General features: G+C 38.1%; 1 protein-coding gene across 3 annotated transcripts in view; it reads right to left on the bottom strand.

The window, feature by feature from the left end:
- THADA (THADA armadillo repeat containing) overlaps positions 1-18,812 on the bottom strand; it is a 449,835-nt gene that overhangs the window by 404,428 nt on the left and 26,595 nt on the right. For all 3 annotated transcript variants that reach the window (XM_056822946.1, XM_056823050.1, XM_056823006.1), the window contains 5 exons: positions 15,621-15,775; positions 12,222-12,377; positions 10,097-10,219; positions 6,710-6,833; positions 1,836-1,987 (listed from right to left, as the gene is read on the bottom strand). In XM_056822946.1, coding sequence (XP_056678924.1) covers positions 1,836-1,987; positions 6,710-6,833; positions 10,097-10,219; positions 12,222-12,377; positions 15,621-15,775 — 710 coding nt within the window. The remainder of the gene's footprint in view (positions 1-1,835; positions 1,988-6,709; positions 6,834-10,096; positions 10,220-12,221; positions 12,378-15,620; positions 15,776-18,812) is intronic.

Raw genomic sequence — 18,812 nt, 5'->3', positions numbered from 1 at the left:
ACTTGTCCAAAGTCATACAGCCAAGACATATCTGAGGCCAAATTTGAACTCAGGACCTCCCATCTCAAGGCCTCATACTCTCTTCACTGTGCCACTTAATAACTCTTAAATACATCTTTTATATAGTTTGGGTATACTAAATATATAATATATATGCATATATGATAGAGAGAGAAAGAGAGAGAAATGGATGGATAGATAGATATATAGATATCTATAGATATATAGATACAGATAGATATATAGATAGTATAGATGGAAAGAAAGAGAGAGATAGATATATACATACATGGAATAAATAGATAGAATAGATGGATGGATGGATGGATGGATGGATGGATGGATGGATGGATGGATGGATTTATAGAAAGTAGAGAGAGAGAGATGGATAGATACATAAATACATACATACATAGAATAAATAGATAGAATGGATGGATGGATGAATGGATGGATGGATTTATAGATAGTAGAGAGAGAAAGAGAAATGGATGGATGGATGGATGGATTTATAGATGAGAGAGAGAAATGAATGGATAGATAGATGAAGGGATGGATGGATAGATTTATAGATAGTATAGATGGATAGAGACAGAGAGAGATGGATACATATATACATATATAAGTACAAACATATATACATACATACATAGAATAAATAGAATAGATGGATGGATGGATGGATGGATGGATGGATGGATGGATAGATGGATAGATGGATGGATGGATGGATGGATAGATGGATAGAAAGATAGATAGTTTGAGTAAATAAAATTGTCAGAAAATCCTAGACATTCCTTTTAGCCAAATAGCTATAGCTACTTCCCCCATCTAACAATGTTGGATAAGAGTGGCCTTTTTTTTTACTTCCCAACTTTCTCTTACTTTCTCCTTACATCCTGATAGATCTATTAGGGATAAATAAAATGTTCAAAAGACACATGAAAAGAAAAGAAACAGTGGGCCAGATGATCCACAAATTGGATTCTCTGTCCCTGACAAGCCAGGAGAAAAAGTATTGGTTTTTGGGTCTGAGCACCTGTGTTAAAATCCTGATTCAGATAACTTGGCCAAATTACTTCCCCTTTCTTGTCCTCTTTCTCTTCTGAAAAAGGAGCATGTTGGATTAAATGGTGTTTGAAGTTTCTTCTTGCTTTGAATCTTTTTATAAAGAGACCCTAGCCAAGTAGCTCAGTTTCTTCATCTGTAACATGAGGGTATGAACCAAACTACCTTTAAGATGTTTCCAATCATGGTCTTATTTTCTGATTGTTGCCAAGTTTCAATGGTCTAAGAGTATTTGTTTTGTCAATGTTTACCTCCTGGTTATACATTCCCCTATCCATACCCCCAGATACTTGTCTGAAGACTGGAAGTGACACTAGACTTAATAGTTTTTCATTTTCTCACCTTTAACTCTTAATTCCAATTCCAGTAAATTACTCTCTTCTTAAGAATTACGAGAGTGCAAATTACGAGTGAAAATTAAATATTTATGTAACATTTTTATATTTTTAAATTCTGCCTCATCTTCACTTATATTTCATGTAATTTTTTTTATACTGCCATAGTTTTCTATTTGAACAACTCAATACAACAGTAAGAAAATTAGAGAAAGCTCATCATGGCAATTACAGAGGGGAAAAGGCAGTCAAAATGCCTGTAAATTTCTATTTGTGTTGAATGTATTTATTAAACAATTAAGTTTTATATAAAATTCATAAAGTAAAAAAAAAAGATGCTTCCAGCTCTAGACATACAAAAATTAAAAGTTGTTCCTACGTACCGTGATTGTACATTTATATGGGTGAGGGAAAAATAAAACTTCCAAATACCTGAAAATGTACAGTAGTTTTGGGGAATTTCATCAAAAGATCAAATGCTAAAATTTTCACTTCTTCAAAAGTGCTTGAAAAACATTCCATTATTGTTTCAACTCGGGCAAAATTAATTTCTTGACTCAGCTGAAACACTGCTTGAGCTTTACCTAATTTAAAAAACAAAAACAAGGATATCTTTCAAAAATCAGTAAAAGTAAAAGAAAGGAACTTTACAGTTATTTGTTAAGATCTGCAAAAAAGAAAAACAAATGAACAAACACCATCTCTTAACCACAAACACATACTTCCACATAATAAAAGTACTTTCTTCACTGTCTCTTTATAACAACACTTTTTATGTTATAAAATACATCAGCATTCATCTTTATTATTAACATGTTTGCTTAAATAAATGAGTGCTTCACTACAACGGTAGCAATCATCTCTTAATGACTCTCCCCCATTCCCTTCAATCACCATTTCAAACCCTTTTCTTTTCTAAGGGCTCCAAACTTATTCTTCCCTCCCTGCAATGAGCCTCTGAACTCCCTTGTTTCATCACACATATTCTTTGTTCAAGTCTAACTAGGCCACTCTGATCCCTGTCTCCATCTCTCTTTCTTCTACCTCTTCCCCTTTGCCCATGTTGTCAACACATGCCTACAACAGATTTGAGTCTCTGCTTCTGTCTGCTGAAGGATTCTCTTCCTTCAACCTAGGTGTTCCTTTCCCCATGAAGTCTTCCCTTAACTTGTGATTTCTTCTTCTCTCCTCAAAGCTGAAAAATTCTCTGAGCATTTTGCCAGAGTCTCTCCATTACACTTATTTTATTCATTCTTTTATGAACAGCTATAACAGGTGGCATTTATAAGGTTTGCAAAGCTCTTTACACATATTATCTCATTTGATCTTCACAGTACCCCTCTGGGGTAGGTGCTAATATTTAATCCTGTTTTACAGATGGTAAACTGAGATAATTTGCACAGGGTCAGATACATGGTAAAATAGGTGATCAAAGCAGGATTAAAATTCAGTTCTTGCTGACTCCAAATCCAGGGCTCTATCTCCAAAGTCATCTCGATGCCTATCAACAAAACAGTTCTCCCCATCAGACTCTAAACTCCTTGGGAGTAGACTTCTGTTTATATTTTACTTTTGTCTCCAAAGCACCAAGGGTAGCGGCCAGGCACACAGGAAGCCCAGATCATTTTCTACCACCTCTCAACTCTTGTATTATCTATCATCCACTTGATAACTTAGTTACTCCGAATTTCAGCTTATCTTTTAAAATGTTTTTTCTTCCCATCTAAATTATAGGCTAACAAAAATTTCTGGCAAAGTGGTCCAGAAAAGATCTTAGAAAATTACTTAGGAAATAAAATTAATTTCAAGACTTAAAAAAAAAATAAATTGTAGGCTACTGGATGGCAGGAACTATGTATGTCTTCAACTTTTCTGTATTTTGTGAATTTCAAAACTATTCCACCCTAATCAGACCATTCTTTAGAAGATGTAATTTAGCTATTTCCTGATCAATAACAATAGAGATACTTGGAATAACAGAATCAGGTCTTGGAAACCCAAATTCTCCACCCTATTCAGTTTGACAAGATTTTTAAGGTCTGCATCAAACTCAAGATTTAATTATCTGAGGAGATGGCCTTCAACAGACATGTGCAAAAAAAGGACAGGCCTCTGGGCTGTCCTAAGTCAAGCTAGGTCCTCATTGGTAGAGATGAGACGCAGAAAGATGATGTAAAAACATCCATATAGCACATCGCTTCCTGCCTCATGCCTCTTTCCCTGGAGAGATGACTGGCTGGCAGCATGCTAAGCGTTCAACATCTTGGCGTGTTGGATGGTGAGTTTGCCCTGGAGCTGATTTCAGGTTCTGGCATCTTAGCTAAGCCTCTTTGGAGATCAAGCTGATTCTTTCCTCCTTCACACTCAAACCCTTACTTTCTAGATCTCCTATCTTCCTGCCCGGTATTAGCCCCTTCTTTACTCCTTCTTAAAATCTTCTCTACTATTTCAATTAAATTACCATAAAATTTGGCAGCTGACGGGTATTTCATTATTTGAGATTCACCCTTTACAATTTCTAGCACCTAAGTAGAGAGTTCATTTAATAAATATTTGATAACGGCAAAGTTGATTCATGGGTTCCACCATCTTCATCTAAAACCATATAAAGTAGGATAGGAGATAATTCCCAAGAGAATATAGGTAGGGGTGATAGCCCTGAAGAAAAGCACTATTTTATTTCTACATTTGCATCCCTGGCATCTTGTGGAGAACTTTGTTCTCCATTAACAATATTTAACAACTCTCCAATAACAAACATTAATAAATGTTTGTTAGATTGAATTAATAACAACTGTGTTAAGTATACGATGCAAAAAACAAAATATTTTTTTTTTAATATATGGGACAGGGGGCAGCTGAGTGGCTCAGTGGATGGAGAGCCAGGCCTAGGGATGGGAGGTCTTGGGTTCAAATGGTGCCTTAGATACTTCCCATAACCCCCATTGCCTAGCCCTGACCCCTCTTCGGTCTTAGAACCAATACCCAGTATTGATTCTAAGATGGGAGTTAAGGGTTAAAAAAAAAAAGTGTATAGGACAGAAAATACTGTTCATAAAAAGAGGTATTTGGTTGTCCTAAGTTACCAGGCTATTGTTCTAGTCTTCCTTTCTAACAAATCCCCCACCTTTGCTTATGCTGTGCCTCTGAATACCTCTTCAGTTATCCAAATTCTACACCTGCACCAAATCTTCACACAAAGTCTACCCTGGACACTCTGGCTGGAAGGTATTTCCATCCTCTGAGCCAGAGAAGCCAGCACATGGCAGCAGAAGTAGGATTAGGATTAGGGTTCTAAGACCTATGTTTGAATCCTACTTCTCCCACCTGCTAGCTGGGCAACCATAAACACCTAATTTCCTTTCTCTGTCTCTGTCTCTCTGTCTCTCTGTCTCTCTTTCTCTCTCTGTCTCTCTCTCTCTCTCTCTCTCAATTTTGTTTATGCAATAACAACATTGTAAAGAAGAAGGGAAAAAAAAGACACTGACTCAGAATTTTGACCAACAGTAAGACCAACCGTGATTTCAGAGAACCCACAGTGAAACAAGCTACCCAGTTCTGACAGGGAAGACTCAGGATAGACAAGGAAACATGCACTTGTGATCATGGCCAGAATAGGAATTCATTTTACTTAATTATATATATATTTATTATCAGGATTTTGTTTTTACTTTTTTCTTTTAAATTGGAGGGGAAAGGAGGAGAAGGAGAGAAAATAAATACCTGATAACTGAAAAATAAAATGAAATTTTAAAAAAGAGAGGCTTGAAACAGTTGATCTCTAAGATCTATTCCAGATCCTGATATTCTAACACCCATATGTAACACTGTCATTTTATTTGTCTATAATATAAACATTCAAAATCCTAATGAAAAGATAGAAATGACATGAAAACTTAAATCTCCCATCACATCTATGGCAGTAGTATGATACTGTGATAAGATAGACACTTCCCATTATACTTCCTTTCCATCATCTAATAACCACAATTATTTTAGTGGGTTGGGTCATTCATCCCAGTTTCTTAACCTGGGGTCTCTAAAAAACAATTACATCTTTATTTTCACTTTCCTTTGGATTTCTTTGCAATCCAATCTATTTTAATTTATGCACTTAAAAATATCTTTCTGAAAAAATGTCAATAAGCCAACAGGGTCCAAGACACCAAAAAAATATAAAGGATCCCTGCTTTATCTAATTATACTTGACTTAATGATGAGAATAACTTAGGTCTGAAGCATTCAAATATATTCAACTATTTTACTTATAAAAAATTGAAACTAGTGCTAGTAAATGTCAATGTTACAATCATAGAATCCCTGGTTCCCTTAGAAATTCAGCTCAAGCTCTACATCTTACATGAATCTAGATTTGAATTTGGATTAAATTTAATTTTAATGTGAATTTCCTGGTTCCTCTGGCTGCTAATGCTTTCTTGTTCTCTCCTTAAGGCAAGGAGATTTTTTATTTAAGATGAAGGTAAACACATAGAGACTATCCTTCTCTAATATGCTGCTTGTTGGCTCAGCAGAATGGGACTAGAGAGGGACATGACTCTCGGTTTCAGTCACTGCCAACAGAGATGGAGCCAAAACCGAAACCAGGAAACAAAAAAGGAAATTGTTTGCCAGGCAACACAAAAGAAACTCTCCATATCCATAAACATAGTATCTCACATCAGATGGAAAAAAGATGACTCAAAAAAGGAAAGTCAAGTGTTCATCCCCCACGTCCACCACAGGAAGAAAAAAAATGTTTAAAAACCAGACTACCTGGAAATGACCCTCTGACACTGACTTTTTGCAATCTGTCTGAGGAATGACCTCTGTGAGTCTGCAAGAAACCTGGTGTCTGTACCACCAAAGGCTTATGGCACAAAGTGCAAACAAAAGAATCACATTTCAGCCACAAAGCTTTGCTAGGGATGTCCTATGAGGCAGACAGAACAATTGTTCTTTTATGATTTTTTTAAGAGAACAGATTGATATTATCTGGGGAAAATGGTTGGGGGTGATTCTGCCTCAAAGTCAGCTTTGAGTCCATAAAAACCACAGTTATTGGTAAGAAAGTAATAAGCACTCTGAACAGCTGGGTTTTTATTTTCCTGGTTGGGAAATCTGATTCTATCTAAACAAAATCTATTCTAGCTTGTTCAAACTTCCTTCATTAAGCTAAACAACAATAACAACAAAACCCCCAGAAAAACACATCACTTAACAAGAGTCCAAAGGAAGCAGACTGACTTTCGGGGAACATAGCATGCCTTTGCAAGAACCCCCACCCCCCAATTATAATGAAAACTTACCTTCTGGGTCAGGAAATATTTCAGCTATTGAGCCCAAAATAGTTAAGGCTGAAAATTTGGTTGCATGGGAAGAGCCAGGAAATAAAGCCTCAAAAAGACTGTTGCATATGGATGCCATGAAATCCTAAAAGTTACAACAGACAGAAGAGTTCATCAAAAGAGGTGAATATGACTTTCTTCAGAGAAGCATTCCCAAGAGTGTTTCTAAATAAAGAAGACTTTCAACAGTCAATAAGTCAATCAAAAAATATTTATAAAGCATCTCCTAAGTGCTGAGCCCTGGGGGGGAGAGGGGGGTGCATAGAAAGGCAACAACACAGTCCCTGCCCTCCAGGAGCTAACATTCTCTTAAAGAAGAAAATGAGTAAATAACTACTTTTATTCAAGACATACCCAGGTGATCTCGGAGTGAAAGTGACAAGAAACTTGGGACCTCCCTACCTTTCCTTCTTTGCCTCACACCACACCGTGCACATACTTCAGTCCTAACTGGATCGCCTTGTAGACATGAATTACTTTTTCTATTGCTATGACTTAGTTCATGCCATTCCCTAAGCCTGAAATACCCTCCCCCAACTTCACTTTTCAAAATCCCACCCATCCTTCAAGGCTCTTTTTTTCCCCCAAAGTAAATCTTCTTACGCCCTTTATTCAAAGTAATTGTTTAAATGTCTCCTCCTGTCAAATCCACCAGTGGGAAATAATCTTTCTTCAAAACTCACAGAGCATTTCATACCTTTCTTATGCTCTTGGAGTGATAGGATCATAGATTTAGAGCTAGAGGGGACCTCGACAGTCCAGTTCTCTAATTATAATTTATTATTCTTTTTAAGGGTTGAGTTACTGCACATGTGTACACTGAGCCAGGCTAGCACTATATTGTGAGCTCATGAGGACAAGGGTTGGGTGTTAATTCTCTATGTATCTCCCCTCCTGCTTAGCACTGAGCTTTGTATACCAGAATGAAGCTGTTTTGAAAATCTGCCTAGATATTGATGGCCAGCATGCAGCACTTGGCTGATAGGTCTTGTCTGAAATGGGCTAATCGGTTTTGCCCCTAAAAAGAAAAAAACTAAAGATCTTCCTAAGCCAATTAAAATATTAGTCCTTTGGGGACAGAAGACGTCTATTAGGCATTAGAAAATAAATCTAAATAATTAGAATATATGTGCCCCCCCCAAAAAAAAAGCCTGTGTAGAATTTAGCCCTTACCTCCTGAGAAACTTAATGTTAACAAAACAGTAAAGTGATGAAAGGCTCTTTGTGAAACTTAACAATAGCAATTATGATGATGGCTGGCACGTATGACGTTCTTTAAGATTTATAAAGTGTATGTGGGCACTGTGAAGTATGTACTACCATTATTATTCCCACTTTACAGATGGCTCAGAGAGATGAAGGCACACACAGGCAGTGTCAGAGGTGATCTCTGAACCAAAGTCTTTCTGATTCCAAGTCCAGCACCTGGACTTATTATTCATGTTATACTTGAAGTTTTAGAACTGTAACAAATTAGAGGGACAGAAGAAGAGAACAGAAATAGTTTCCTATTTTGGGTAGGGGATTCTTGACCTTGTCAGGCAAAGAGCTACAAAACCCAAAAAATCAATTGTTTGGAATGATCTAGCTTCTCCACTGGTTATTAGTTTCCTAGAGCATCCAATAAACCAGTTGTATTACACTGTAATAAAGAAAGGAACTAGATCCCTGACTTCAGCAACAAAGGGAAGATGGGAAACTCCCTCTACCAAAGAAAGTTTACACTACCTCTTTAACAAAGAGTCTTAGGGGAAATTTTTTTGAAATTTAAATTTTGAAATTTAAATGTAAAATTAAAAAGAAAAACTCATTGCCTAGGGCAACAAGGGGTGAAATGATCAGAATCAGTATGTGTCAGAGGTGCACCATGTTTTCCTGACTTCCAGGTTGGTTCACTGTCCTCTACTCTATGATGCCTCCTTCCTCACTGACGTTATAGAGGGCTGAAATGTCAATATTATCTTTCCAAAAAGGATCAATTTCTTCCGGGTGGCTCTTTTTGGCCTTCTTCCTCTAGATAGCTAGTGTTCTAGGGTCCCCCTTAAATTAGGGGACTTGGACCCTTGCCACAGAATAGATCAGAGCCAGAATTTGAACTTAGACCCCTTTGACTCAAAGTCTAGAATTTCTTTCAAGTACTATCATCAATACAGAAACCTTCCAACTCTGCCACTTATCATGTGCATGTATTTGGGGAAGTCCTTCTGCTCTCTGGGAGTTACTTCATCCCTAAAAAGAAGAGCCTGGACAAGAGGATCTTAAAGGTTCTTTCAAGGCCTTAACCAGGGGTCTCTGAACTTGTTTCTTTCTTTTTAAAATTCTGATAACTGCATTTCAATATAATTGGTTTCCTTTAGAATCTGGCGCAATTTATGCTTTTTAAAACCAGTATTGTGAGAAAGGATCCCTGTTATCAGACCACCGGAGGGGTACGGGACATGGAACAGAATAAGAATCTCTGCTCTGAAGCTATAATCCTATCTCCCTGCTGCCACTAACTATCCTCCTATCAGTACTACCACTATTACTATTCACTACCACTACCACTATTGCTACTCTACTACTCCTGTTCCTGTTTCCACCACCACTTCTACTACCACTACTACTACTACTACCACCACTATTACTATTACTACTACTACTACTACTACCACTATTATTAGTATTTCTACTACTACTACTACTGTCTAATATTTCAGGTTTACAAATTTATATATAAATTACCTCATTTTATTCTTACAAAAATCCTACAAGAGGATGCTATTATTATCTCTATTTTACAGATGAAAAAATTAAGGCATGCAGAGGTTGAGATTTGCCCAGGATCTCACAGCCAGTAAGTGTCTGAGGCAAGATCTGAACTCGGGTCTTCTTGACTCCAAGACCAGCCTCTATCTTTTATGACACTTTTATGCCTTTGTCCAGCTCAAAATACTTGCTTTTGAGGACTTCATTAAGATCTCTACACCTTTTATGCTCTGTAAAAAGCAAGCAGGAGGAATGTTTTTAAATCCACCTGAACTGTGCCCTTGTGCCACCATGTCTTCAAGCAAGGACAGCATTGCTCCCACAAACAACACCAGAGCCAACGAGGACCATCATCACAGAAAGTCACATTAAGCCATTTTGAGCACTTGAAGGTTTACAAGGCACTTTTCTCCAACCAGCTCCATGAGCTGGAAGGGGATTGGGGAAGAAGAGGGATTAAGACAACGATGGCACAGAGAATCACCCACCTCCAAGAGACTTGCATCGATCTCCCTTTAACGCCACCTTTCTATTTCTTGCAGTGACTTGTTATTTAGAGAAAAAAAAAACTTTCTGATTTCCTAGAAATCTATTACCTACCTGATATTTCTGTAATATCCCAGAAGGATCCTTCTCAATTGAATCATCCACTGATTCTTGCTGGGATTTACTTTGCTCCAATTTATAAAGTACCTGAGAACTTTCCTGTATCCTGCAGAACAACTTTAGGAGGAAAAGAATAAAAATGAAATGTAGGAAGGATATTAAAATACAAATGTCAAGATAAAAGTTGAAGCTTTCTAAATATAAAAATTATATTGGGGAGGGGCAGCTAGGTGGCTCCAAGGAGAGTCAGAGAGCCAAGCCTGGAGATGGGAGGTCCTGGGTTTAAATTTGGCCTCAGATACTTCTTAGATGTGTGACCCTGGGCAAGTCACTTGATCCACACACTGTGTTGCCTGCAAATGCCTTCCAATAGACCCTTCTTCCAAATTTCCTGATTTCTGTCAAGGGCATCTGCTGCAATTCTTTACCCTTCACTTGCCCTCACTCCACACATCCAATTAGCTGACAAATCCAGGCATTTCTGCTTCCCCAGGAACTCTCAAATATTTGCCCTTCTCCCTCCTCACACTCTTATCCCTTCTTGTATGGATTATTGCCTCTTCATTGGTCTCTGAACTTCATGATTCTTCCCTCTCTAATCTTTCCTCAAAAGAATTTTTCTAAAGTACAGATAGATCTGAACACAACCCTGCCCTAACTCAGTAAAGAGCAGGGGTTCCCTATTACCTCCTGGATTAAATATAATTTCTGATTTACTTCATCTTTCTGTGGCCTCAGACACTTCCCAGCTATGTGACCCTGGGCAAGTCACTTGACCCCCATTGCCTAATCCTTACCACTCTTCTGCCTTGGAGCCAATACACAGTATTGATTCCAAGATGGAAGGCTTTTTTTTTAAATGTCTATTTTTGCATGAGTTTTAGAATGTTCATACTTATTATTATAGTATTACACATATATAAATTACGAGTAAGTATGTATACACATAGAAGGGGTTCATGTTCAATATTTTTTTCCAATACAATTGTCTGATCCCATTTCTGTATACTGATAGACACTAAAAAGTCTGGAAAATACTATATACCCACTCTTTCAGGTCTGTATTGAGGTATGGATGGATACACACACACATACATATACATATATGCACATATATGTATATGTTAAAAATGTTAAAAACCTGAAAAAATATGAATTTAAATAAAGTTCTCCTGCTCTTTAAATCAATATTTTCTGGGAATTAAGCTTTACTCATGTCCAAAATGTGGCTTAGGACACCAGTCTACTCAACCTCACAAATGGGATGAAATGAAAATAAAATATCCAATAATGATGTTTCCACAAAACACTGTGTTCTTCAGGCATAAAAAATTCCATTAAAAACATATGGTTTATGCCTATTTGTATGGGGAAGAAAGAGAATAAATACTGATATAATACCTATTATGTGCCAGGCCCTGTGCTAAGGGTTTTTTACAAATATTACCTCATTTGATCCTCATAAAAACTCTGCAAGGTAAGTGCTAAGATTTATAAAAATTAGCTCAATTATTACTGAAAACTTAACAAAGAAATGTACAGAAGGGAGAGTGATATCCATAAAATTATTGAAACCATATCTGCTGGTAAATGACATTTTCTCCATCTTTAATTTTAATCTTGAAGACAATATCAGAGAACAGCTATGTGGCTCAGTGGATTGAGAGTCAGGCCTAAAGATGGGAGATCCTGGGTCCAAGTCTAGATTTAGACACTCCCTAGCTGGGTGACCCTAGGCCAGTCTTTACCACTCTTCTGCCTTGGAACCAATACATAGTATTGATTCTAAGATGGACTCTTCTGCCTTGGAACTAATACACAGTATTGATTCTAGGATGGAAGGTAAAGGTTTAAAAAAATTTTAAAAGACTATATTATGCAAGCCTCTTGGGAAGGAACTTCAAGTCAAGTGTGTTCCATGCCCTAGACTATTCCTTAACTTCGCCTTTGAAAGGCACCCCAAGAAGGTGAGCTTGTGACTTATCCTCTCTCTATCGTGCTGCTGTCAAACATCGGTAACTCTCTGGGAGGAAATGCTCCAGAGTGGCTTATGTTAAGAGCCTGACACCTTGCCAGGCATTAATAAACATTCGCTTGACTGGTTGTCCTTCAAGGCCACCTTTTTCAGGAGAGAACAGATCTGCTGTCTCACGCCAGGAGATTGATTGTTCAGGTTGTACAGAATAAAAAACTGAACCAGCTGCATTTCTTCCAGGGAGACAATCTCGGTGCTTCGGTGACTTTCACAGAGCAAGCCTAAAGCATCAATGCGAACCTAAGAGAATCAAAACAGACAAAAAAACAAAACAAAACAAAACAGCTTTAATTGTCTCACAAGATCTAGTAGGACACAAACGTCTTAAAACAGAAGCAATCATTTAGGCTTTCATTACAGGGAACTGCACAGTGGGGCACATGAGGATGATGTTTGGATTTTCTTCTCCTGCCTCCTTTTTGTTGATTGTTTCAACACAGCAGGCAGATAGAAGCCTTGTGTAGTACTCATGATAATCTCCCCAAATACACAACACTCCCCCAAACAGGTAAGACAAAACAGCATGAAAGACTAAAATCACCCATCGAAGAACCTCGCCAGATCCTAATCCCTCTTCCTAAACGGCATCTCTCTAACTCATCCCTTCTTTGGTGCTCCTATTTCCCAAGTGTTCCCTGGATGACCTGGATTTACCTGGTCTCCCTGATTTACCACCTGGTCTCCTGGGTTCCCCTCACTCTGGTCCATCATGCCTATGGAGACCAAGCCAAGCTTCCTCAAATGCAGTTTACGTTATGTTGATGCCATGCATAAGGGTTCTGGGTTCTTCATTAATAGGCTTTGACCTTCCTTACTCAGTCCCTCCAATTATGTATCCAATCTTTTTTTTTTGTCTTAGTGCTTTAATTTCATTTCCAAGAAACATTAAATGAACAATTCAGTTCTAGGCAAGGGTCAATGGTTACAGCAATTCCTGTTCACTGCTGTGGATCAAAGATGATTAATAAGGAATATCAAATCAATGACATTTAACCTGGAAGATGAAAGAATGAGGCAGACATGACTATATGCCCATGTTCTACTAAGGATGTAGACTTCCAAATCTTATCACCAACTACCTAAATTAGTGCTTTTCCAAGAATCACAGAATCTTGGAGCTGGAAGAGGTCTCAGAGGTTATCTAGCCCAAACACACTAGAACAAGAAACTGTTCAACAACCCCCAATAATTAGGTTTTCCAGCTTTTGCTTAAAGATCCTCTCTTCCCCCTCCATCAAGAAAGAAACCAGTTCCTTCCTTACCATAAGTCTAAGAATAAAAATCAGGAAGATTTTCCTTCCATCAAATATAATCTATCATTATAAAATTTCTTTATGTATCCAATCTTAACACTCATAATTATTCACACTGCCCCTGCTCTCCAGCTAGGTTAGGCTCCTTACTGTCACCTACAAACACTTTTTCCTTCCTCCAATATTTATTACTCATTCAAGTTTCTATGTTTAAAACAGCCAAATAGCCAGCAACACCCTCTAAGCTCTTTCATGGTCTGGGTCAGGACTAATAGTTTGTTCCCTAGTTTTTTCATGTGAGTTACCTTTCTAAAGAAATTGGCAGCTAATTAAAGCTAAATCTTCTCAGAGCCACAGGTGAGATGTGGGTGAAAGGTGGGCACCAAAGGCAGGTGAGCAGCCCTGAAAAGGGCCCGGCAAGTCCTTACACCCGAGGTGCTAATCCTCCCTGAACACCCACATACCCCTCCTTCCACGTACGCAATGACCCAATAACACTGGTCTCCTTGCTGAGACTCCACCTTCCAATTCTGTGCCTTGTCTATGCTCCCTCCTCATCTCTGCCTCCTGACTTCCCTGGCTTTCTTCTAGTCCTAGCTAAAATTCTACCTTCTACAAGAAAGAAGCCTTTCTTGGATCCCTTTTAATGCTAGCACCTTCCTGGTTCATCTTCAATTTACCCTACATTTATCTTATGATAGTTGTTTGCATATTGTCTCTCTCATTTGATTTTTGGCTCCTTGAGAACAGTTTCTGTTTTTTGCCTTTCTTTGTAATCCCAGGGCTTAGTACAGTGCCTGGCACACTGTAAACTCCTAATAAATGTTAGTTTATTTTTTATTTGAATTGACTTGCCATTATCTACATAGAAGTGATCATTGAAGCCTCAGAATGGATAAAATTACCAAAGCTGAAGTTAGTAGAACTAGAAGAAAGAAAAGTCTGGGATAATCCTCATAGAAAATCAACCACAAGTTGAATATAGAGAATAATAAACCAAGAAGACCCAAAAGGGGAGGAAAATCAGAGAGGAAACAAAAGGAAGATAGAATATTCAGGAAAAAGGAGTGATCACCAAGGTGAAATGCTATAAAAGGTTCAAGGAGGAATGGATCTAATAAAAGGCCATTGGGTTTAGCAATTAAAAGGTCATTAGTGATCAAAGAGTTTCATTAGAGAGGTAGAGTAATATCCTGCACCAAGGATATCAAACTCAAATAGAAATTTATTTCTATAGGCTGTATATTGATTTAGAAAACCATAAATTAATATTATCTAGATGGATTGTATTTTTACTTATTTTATTTAAACATTTCCCAATTACATTTTAAATCCAGAGTTTTGCAGTAAACCAAGAATTTGACAGCTGTATACTTGGGCTGAAAAGGAGGAAATGGAGCTGCTGAGTAATCCTCTGTTCTTCATAGGAGTCTGGTAGTGAGAAGAAGGAAAGATATGAAATGATAGTTTGAGTGGATGGCAGTAACAAGAGAAGGGTTTGTTTTTTGTTTGTTTAAGGAAGAAGAGACCAAACTCTGTGTTTAGAGAGTAAAAAGAAGCCAGCAGAAAGGAAGATACTGAAGAGTCGGGGAAAGGAAGGGAAGGCTAGAGGGAGTAATCTCTAGGAAGAGAAAGGAAGAAATAGGATTTAAGATGAGTGAAAGGCTTGACTTTGACAAAAGGAAGACCACATCATCTCTGAGACTGGAGCAATGGTAGAGACAGAGAGACACTCTGAGGCATGAAAGAGGGGAGCTGAAAGCATATACTGAAATATGGCCTCAATTTTCTCAGAATACTGGGGGCAAAGTCATTTACCCAGAGAAGGAGGGGGTCATGGGGCTTGAGAAAGGAGGCTTTAACGAATGTAATAAAAGAATTAGACAGAAGTTAAGCAAAAACATTTTCTCTTGTCAGATGTAAGAATCCTGTAGAGATCTGATAACCTTGAATTTGGAGTGAGTCTGGTCAGGAAAACTATATGATCTCCCCTGGGCAGTGTTCAATAGTTCAAGAGAAATGAAAGCATATGGTGGGTGGGAGTGAGCCAAGGTTGAGAATGGACGGTAGAAGGATAAGGGATGAAATATTCCAGGGAGGGGAGGACAATTTGTGTCCCCTTCTTGGCCCATAGCAGGGAACTATGGAACAAGACTCCCTATAAGCTACTAATAAATAAGTGGAGGATGATGTATACCTTATATCACTTCAGTGGGTTTTATTTGCTTACCTGGCAATGCTGATGAACTAACCCTTGTTTTATTTTTGCACTGGACACGAGGCTGCCCCATGTAACATGAGATGCATACTGCAGATGCCCATGAGCCCTAGCTGTCCTTAGACAAGCCATCAGAGCTCCCAGAGATCCTCTGCTGTTGCAGGATCCTAAAGACAGTAGGAGAAACACTGTAATCCCAGGTAACACAATAAAAACAATTTTAAAATTGACATTCCAGTATCACTGTGTCATGAAATGACAGCTGCAATTTTAAGTAACTACACTATCTATTTTTCCATCTATATCATAGGTAAATCACTTCAGTGGCCAAGAAACAAACCACATTTTGTGACAACTATCATTTACTGAATAGATGGTTATCCAATATCAGTTCCCTCAACTGTCCACATGTCAAAACCTCTGTTATTTTATCCCACTTCTTTTCCTTCCCCTCTTTCTCTTTCTCATGTTAGGAGAGCCTCCTAACTTACTGAGAAGATTGCAACTACTCTTCAGGGAGCTCCTCATTTCTCCTGCTGTATACTTCAAAGCCTCTCACTATTTTTACCCATCTTCTCCTTTTTCTCCCAGGCCCTTGTTTCATCAATCATCCCCTCTCTCTTTGGCATCCTCAATGTTTCTTTCTCTTTTGGCTCATTTCCTTCTCTTTCAAACATATTCAGGTATTTCTTATTCTAAAATCACCACCCTTTGGTCTTGCCATACCTTCAACTTGCCATTCCATTTCTTTCTTCCTCTTTACTACCACACTTCTCAAGAGAGCAGTCTACCAATGCTGTTGCTCATTTCTCTCCACTCCCTTTGAATAAAAGTTTCTGTCCCTATTTTAATTATTTTCTAAAATTTTTTATTATGAACATATTTAGTTTTACATAAAAAACTTACTGAACATGACACTGAGAACAAGTAATAAGAAATTTCCTCAAATTTGAAGGATCAAAGAACTTAGAATTAGAAAGGACCTTATAACTCACAAATCATAAAATATTAGAATGGGAAAAGTGATTTAGAGTTGGAAAGAATGTTAGAAATTACAAGGCAGCACAGTACAGCAGAAAGAAAATTGCTTCTGAAGTCAGATGACCTAAGTTCAAATTCTACCCCAAGGCCAATTACTTGTGTGACCTTAAACAAGTCAATCATTTCCACTACCACAGGCCTCAATTTCCTCATTTTATTTTTATTTTTTTAAAAACCCTTACCTTCCATCTTAGAATCAATACTGGGTATTGGTTCTAAGGCAGAAGAGTGGTAATGGGGGTTAAGTGACTTGCCCAGGATCACACAGCTAGGAAGTATCTAAGGCCAGATTTGAACCCAGGACCTCCCATCTCTGGGCCTGACTCTCAATCCACTGAGTCACCCAGTTGCCCCCTCAATTTCCTCATTTTAAAGGAAAAAGGTGTAAGCAGATGACCACTGAAGTCCTTTCGAGTACTAGACCTCATAAACCTACTATGATCTACTCCAATGCCCCCATTTTACAAATAAGGAAACTGAGACTGTGGAGGAGGGTGCTCCTCCTCCATGCAAGACAAAAAACTGAGGACAGAAGAGCTGTCAATTCCAAGTGGAATGTTCCTGGGAATGGCAGTTGGAGCCGATCTAGCAGCTGAACTGGGCTGGACTTTCTTCTGAGCTAGGCTGAGAGGCTTGTGAACTAACTTTTGGCTGCTTGTGGCTGATGGTGAAGACCATGAAGCTTTTGCTGACTGACTGATATTTACCTGACTGGTTAAAAGAAGAAAGAAGACAAATAATTGTCCTGCTGTGCCTGCTAGTGACTGCCATTTCCCCAATATCCTCAAAACCAAGGATCCTTGTATAGACTAGGGAAAACCCCATCTCTCTTACCTCATCCTCTATCCTTGTCCTGTCTTCCCCAATAAACCCCTTACTTGAGAAATCCTCTGAATCTCATAGTTTACCCTGGGTGACTTGAAGGGAAAGGGGGAGGGGAAGCTGAAGGCTTCTGAAGTGGTAGGTAAAGGGAGGAGGGTAGGAAAAACCTTTGATCCATTAGTCATCTAGGACAATCAATAGACACCCTCAAGTATCTCTCTATTACATTACCCAAAAGTTCACCTGAATTGTCCAAGATGATAAAAGTAATGAAGAGGCACAGAGCAAGGATTCAAATCCAGGTCCTGACCCCAAAACCTATTCTTCTCATTGCACATTTTCCTTTTACAAATGAAGAAACCATTCTTCACTCCCCATCCCAGGTGAAAAATGGTTTTTGCCTCTTCCAAATTCTAAAGAATAACCTTATATAAAATCCAAACACTTTTTTAACCATTTCAAATCAATACAATTGTACCTCTGTTACCATAAGAAGTAAAATGACTTTCCCAAGGTCACACAATATATATCAAGTAGAAAAGCAATGTTTTGAATGAACTTGGCCTCTCTGATGTCAATTCAATGCTAATTTCTTTTTATATTCACATTTATGCATGAGTAGTTTCATAAAAATTATAAGTTGTCAACAATGAGTAGGCCACTCTTCGAGGTAGAGAAAATCACTTAGCATTATTTCATCACTCTTCTTACATCTGCCACTCTTATCAGTGTTATATATGCCACTGTTGACATATTAGTTTGTTCAGTCATTTCCTAATCCTTGAGCATTCCGATTATTTTCAGTTTTGCTTTGCTAGATCACTCTTTTTTTCCTTTTTAAGTGCTTCTTTGGAGTATCTATTCCAAATAATGGGATTACAGGGAAAATGGGGGGGGCGGCTATTACAATCAGTTTTATTATCATCAATTAAAAAGTAATTGAAAAACAGAACAACAAATCAGAAGACAATGAGTAAGAGATAGGGCCTAGGCACATCTTTGAGTGGACCAATGAAATCAAATGTAAATATCTATAAAACAGTGGTTGCTGGGACAAGTAAGTATATGAAAACAGGCAAAAGAGGATAACCAGGCCTTACAATCTCCCAGGGGAAGGAAGCAGAAAATAAATCAGACCTAGACTTTGTAAAACTTTCAACTAATAGAAACCATAACCATTCATACTCTAAAACTCTAGTTATCTCTTGGGACACTGGAACAGGCTGAACAACTGACTGCCCTTTACAGGAAGACCTTGTAGGTCTCTCTCTCTGTATCAATAAAACAAAAGGGTCTAACTTATCTCAGGACAGCATTACAAGAAAACCCTAATAACTTCTG

The sequence above is a fragment of the Monodelphis domestica genome, chromosome 1, assembly GCF_027887165.1.
Source record: "Monodelphis domestica isolate mMonDom1 chromosome 1, mMonDom1.pri, whole genome shotgun sequence".
Taxonomy (NCBI): domain Eukaryota; kingdom Metazoa; phylum Chordata; class Mammalia; order Didelphimorphia; family Didelphidae; genus Monodelphis; species Monodelphis domestica.
The sequence above is the reverse complement of the archived record's forward strand: the minus strand, read 5'-3'. Positions and strand labels throughout refer to the sequence as shown.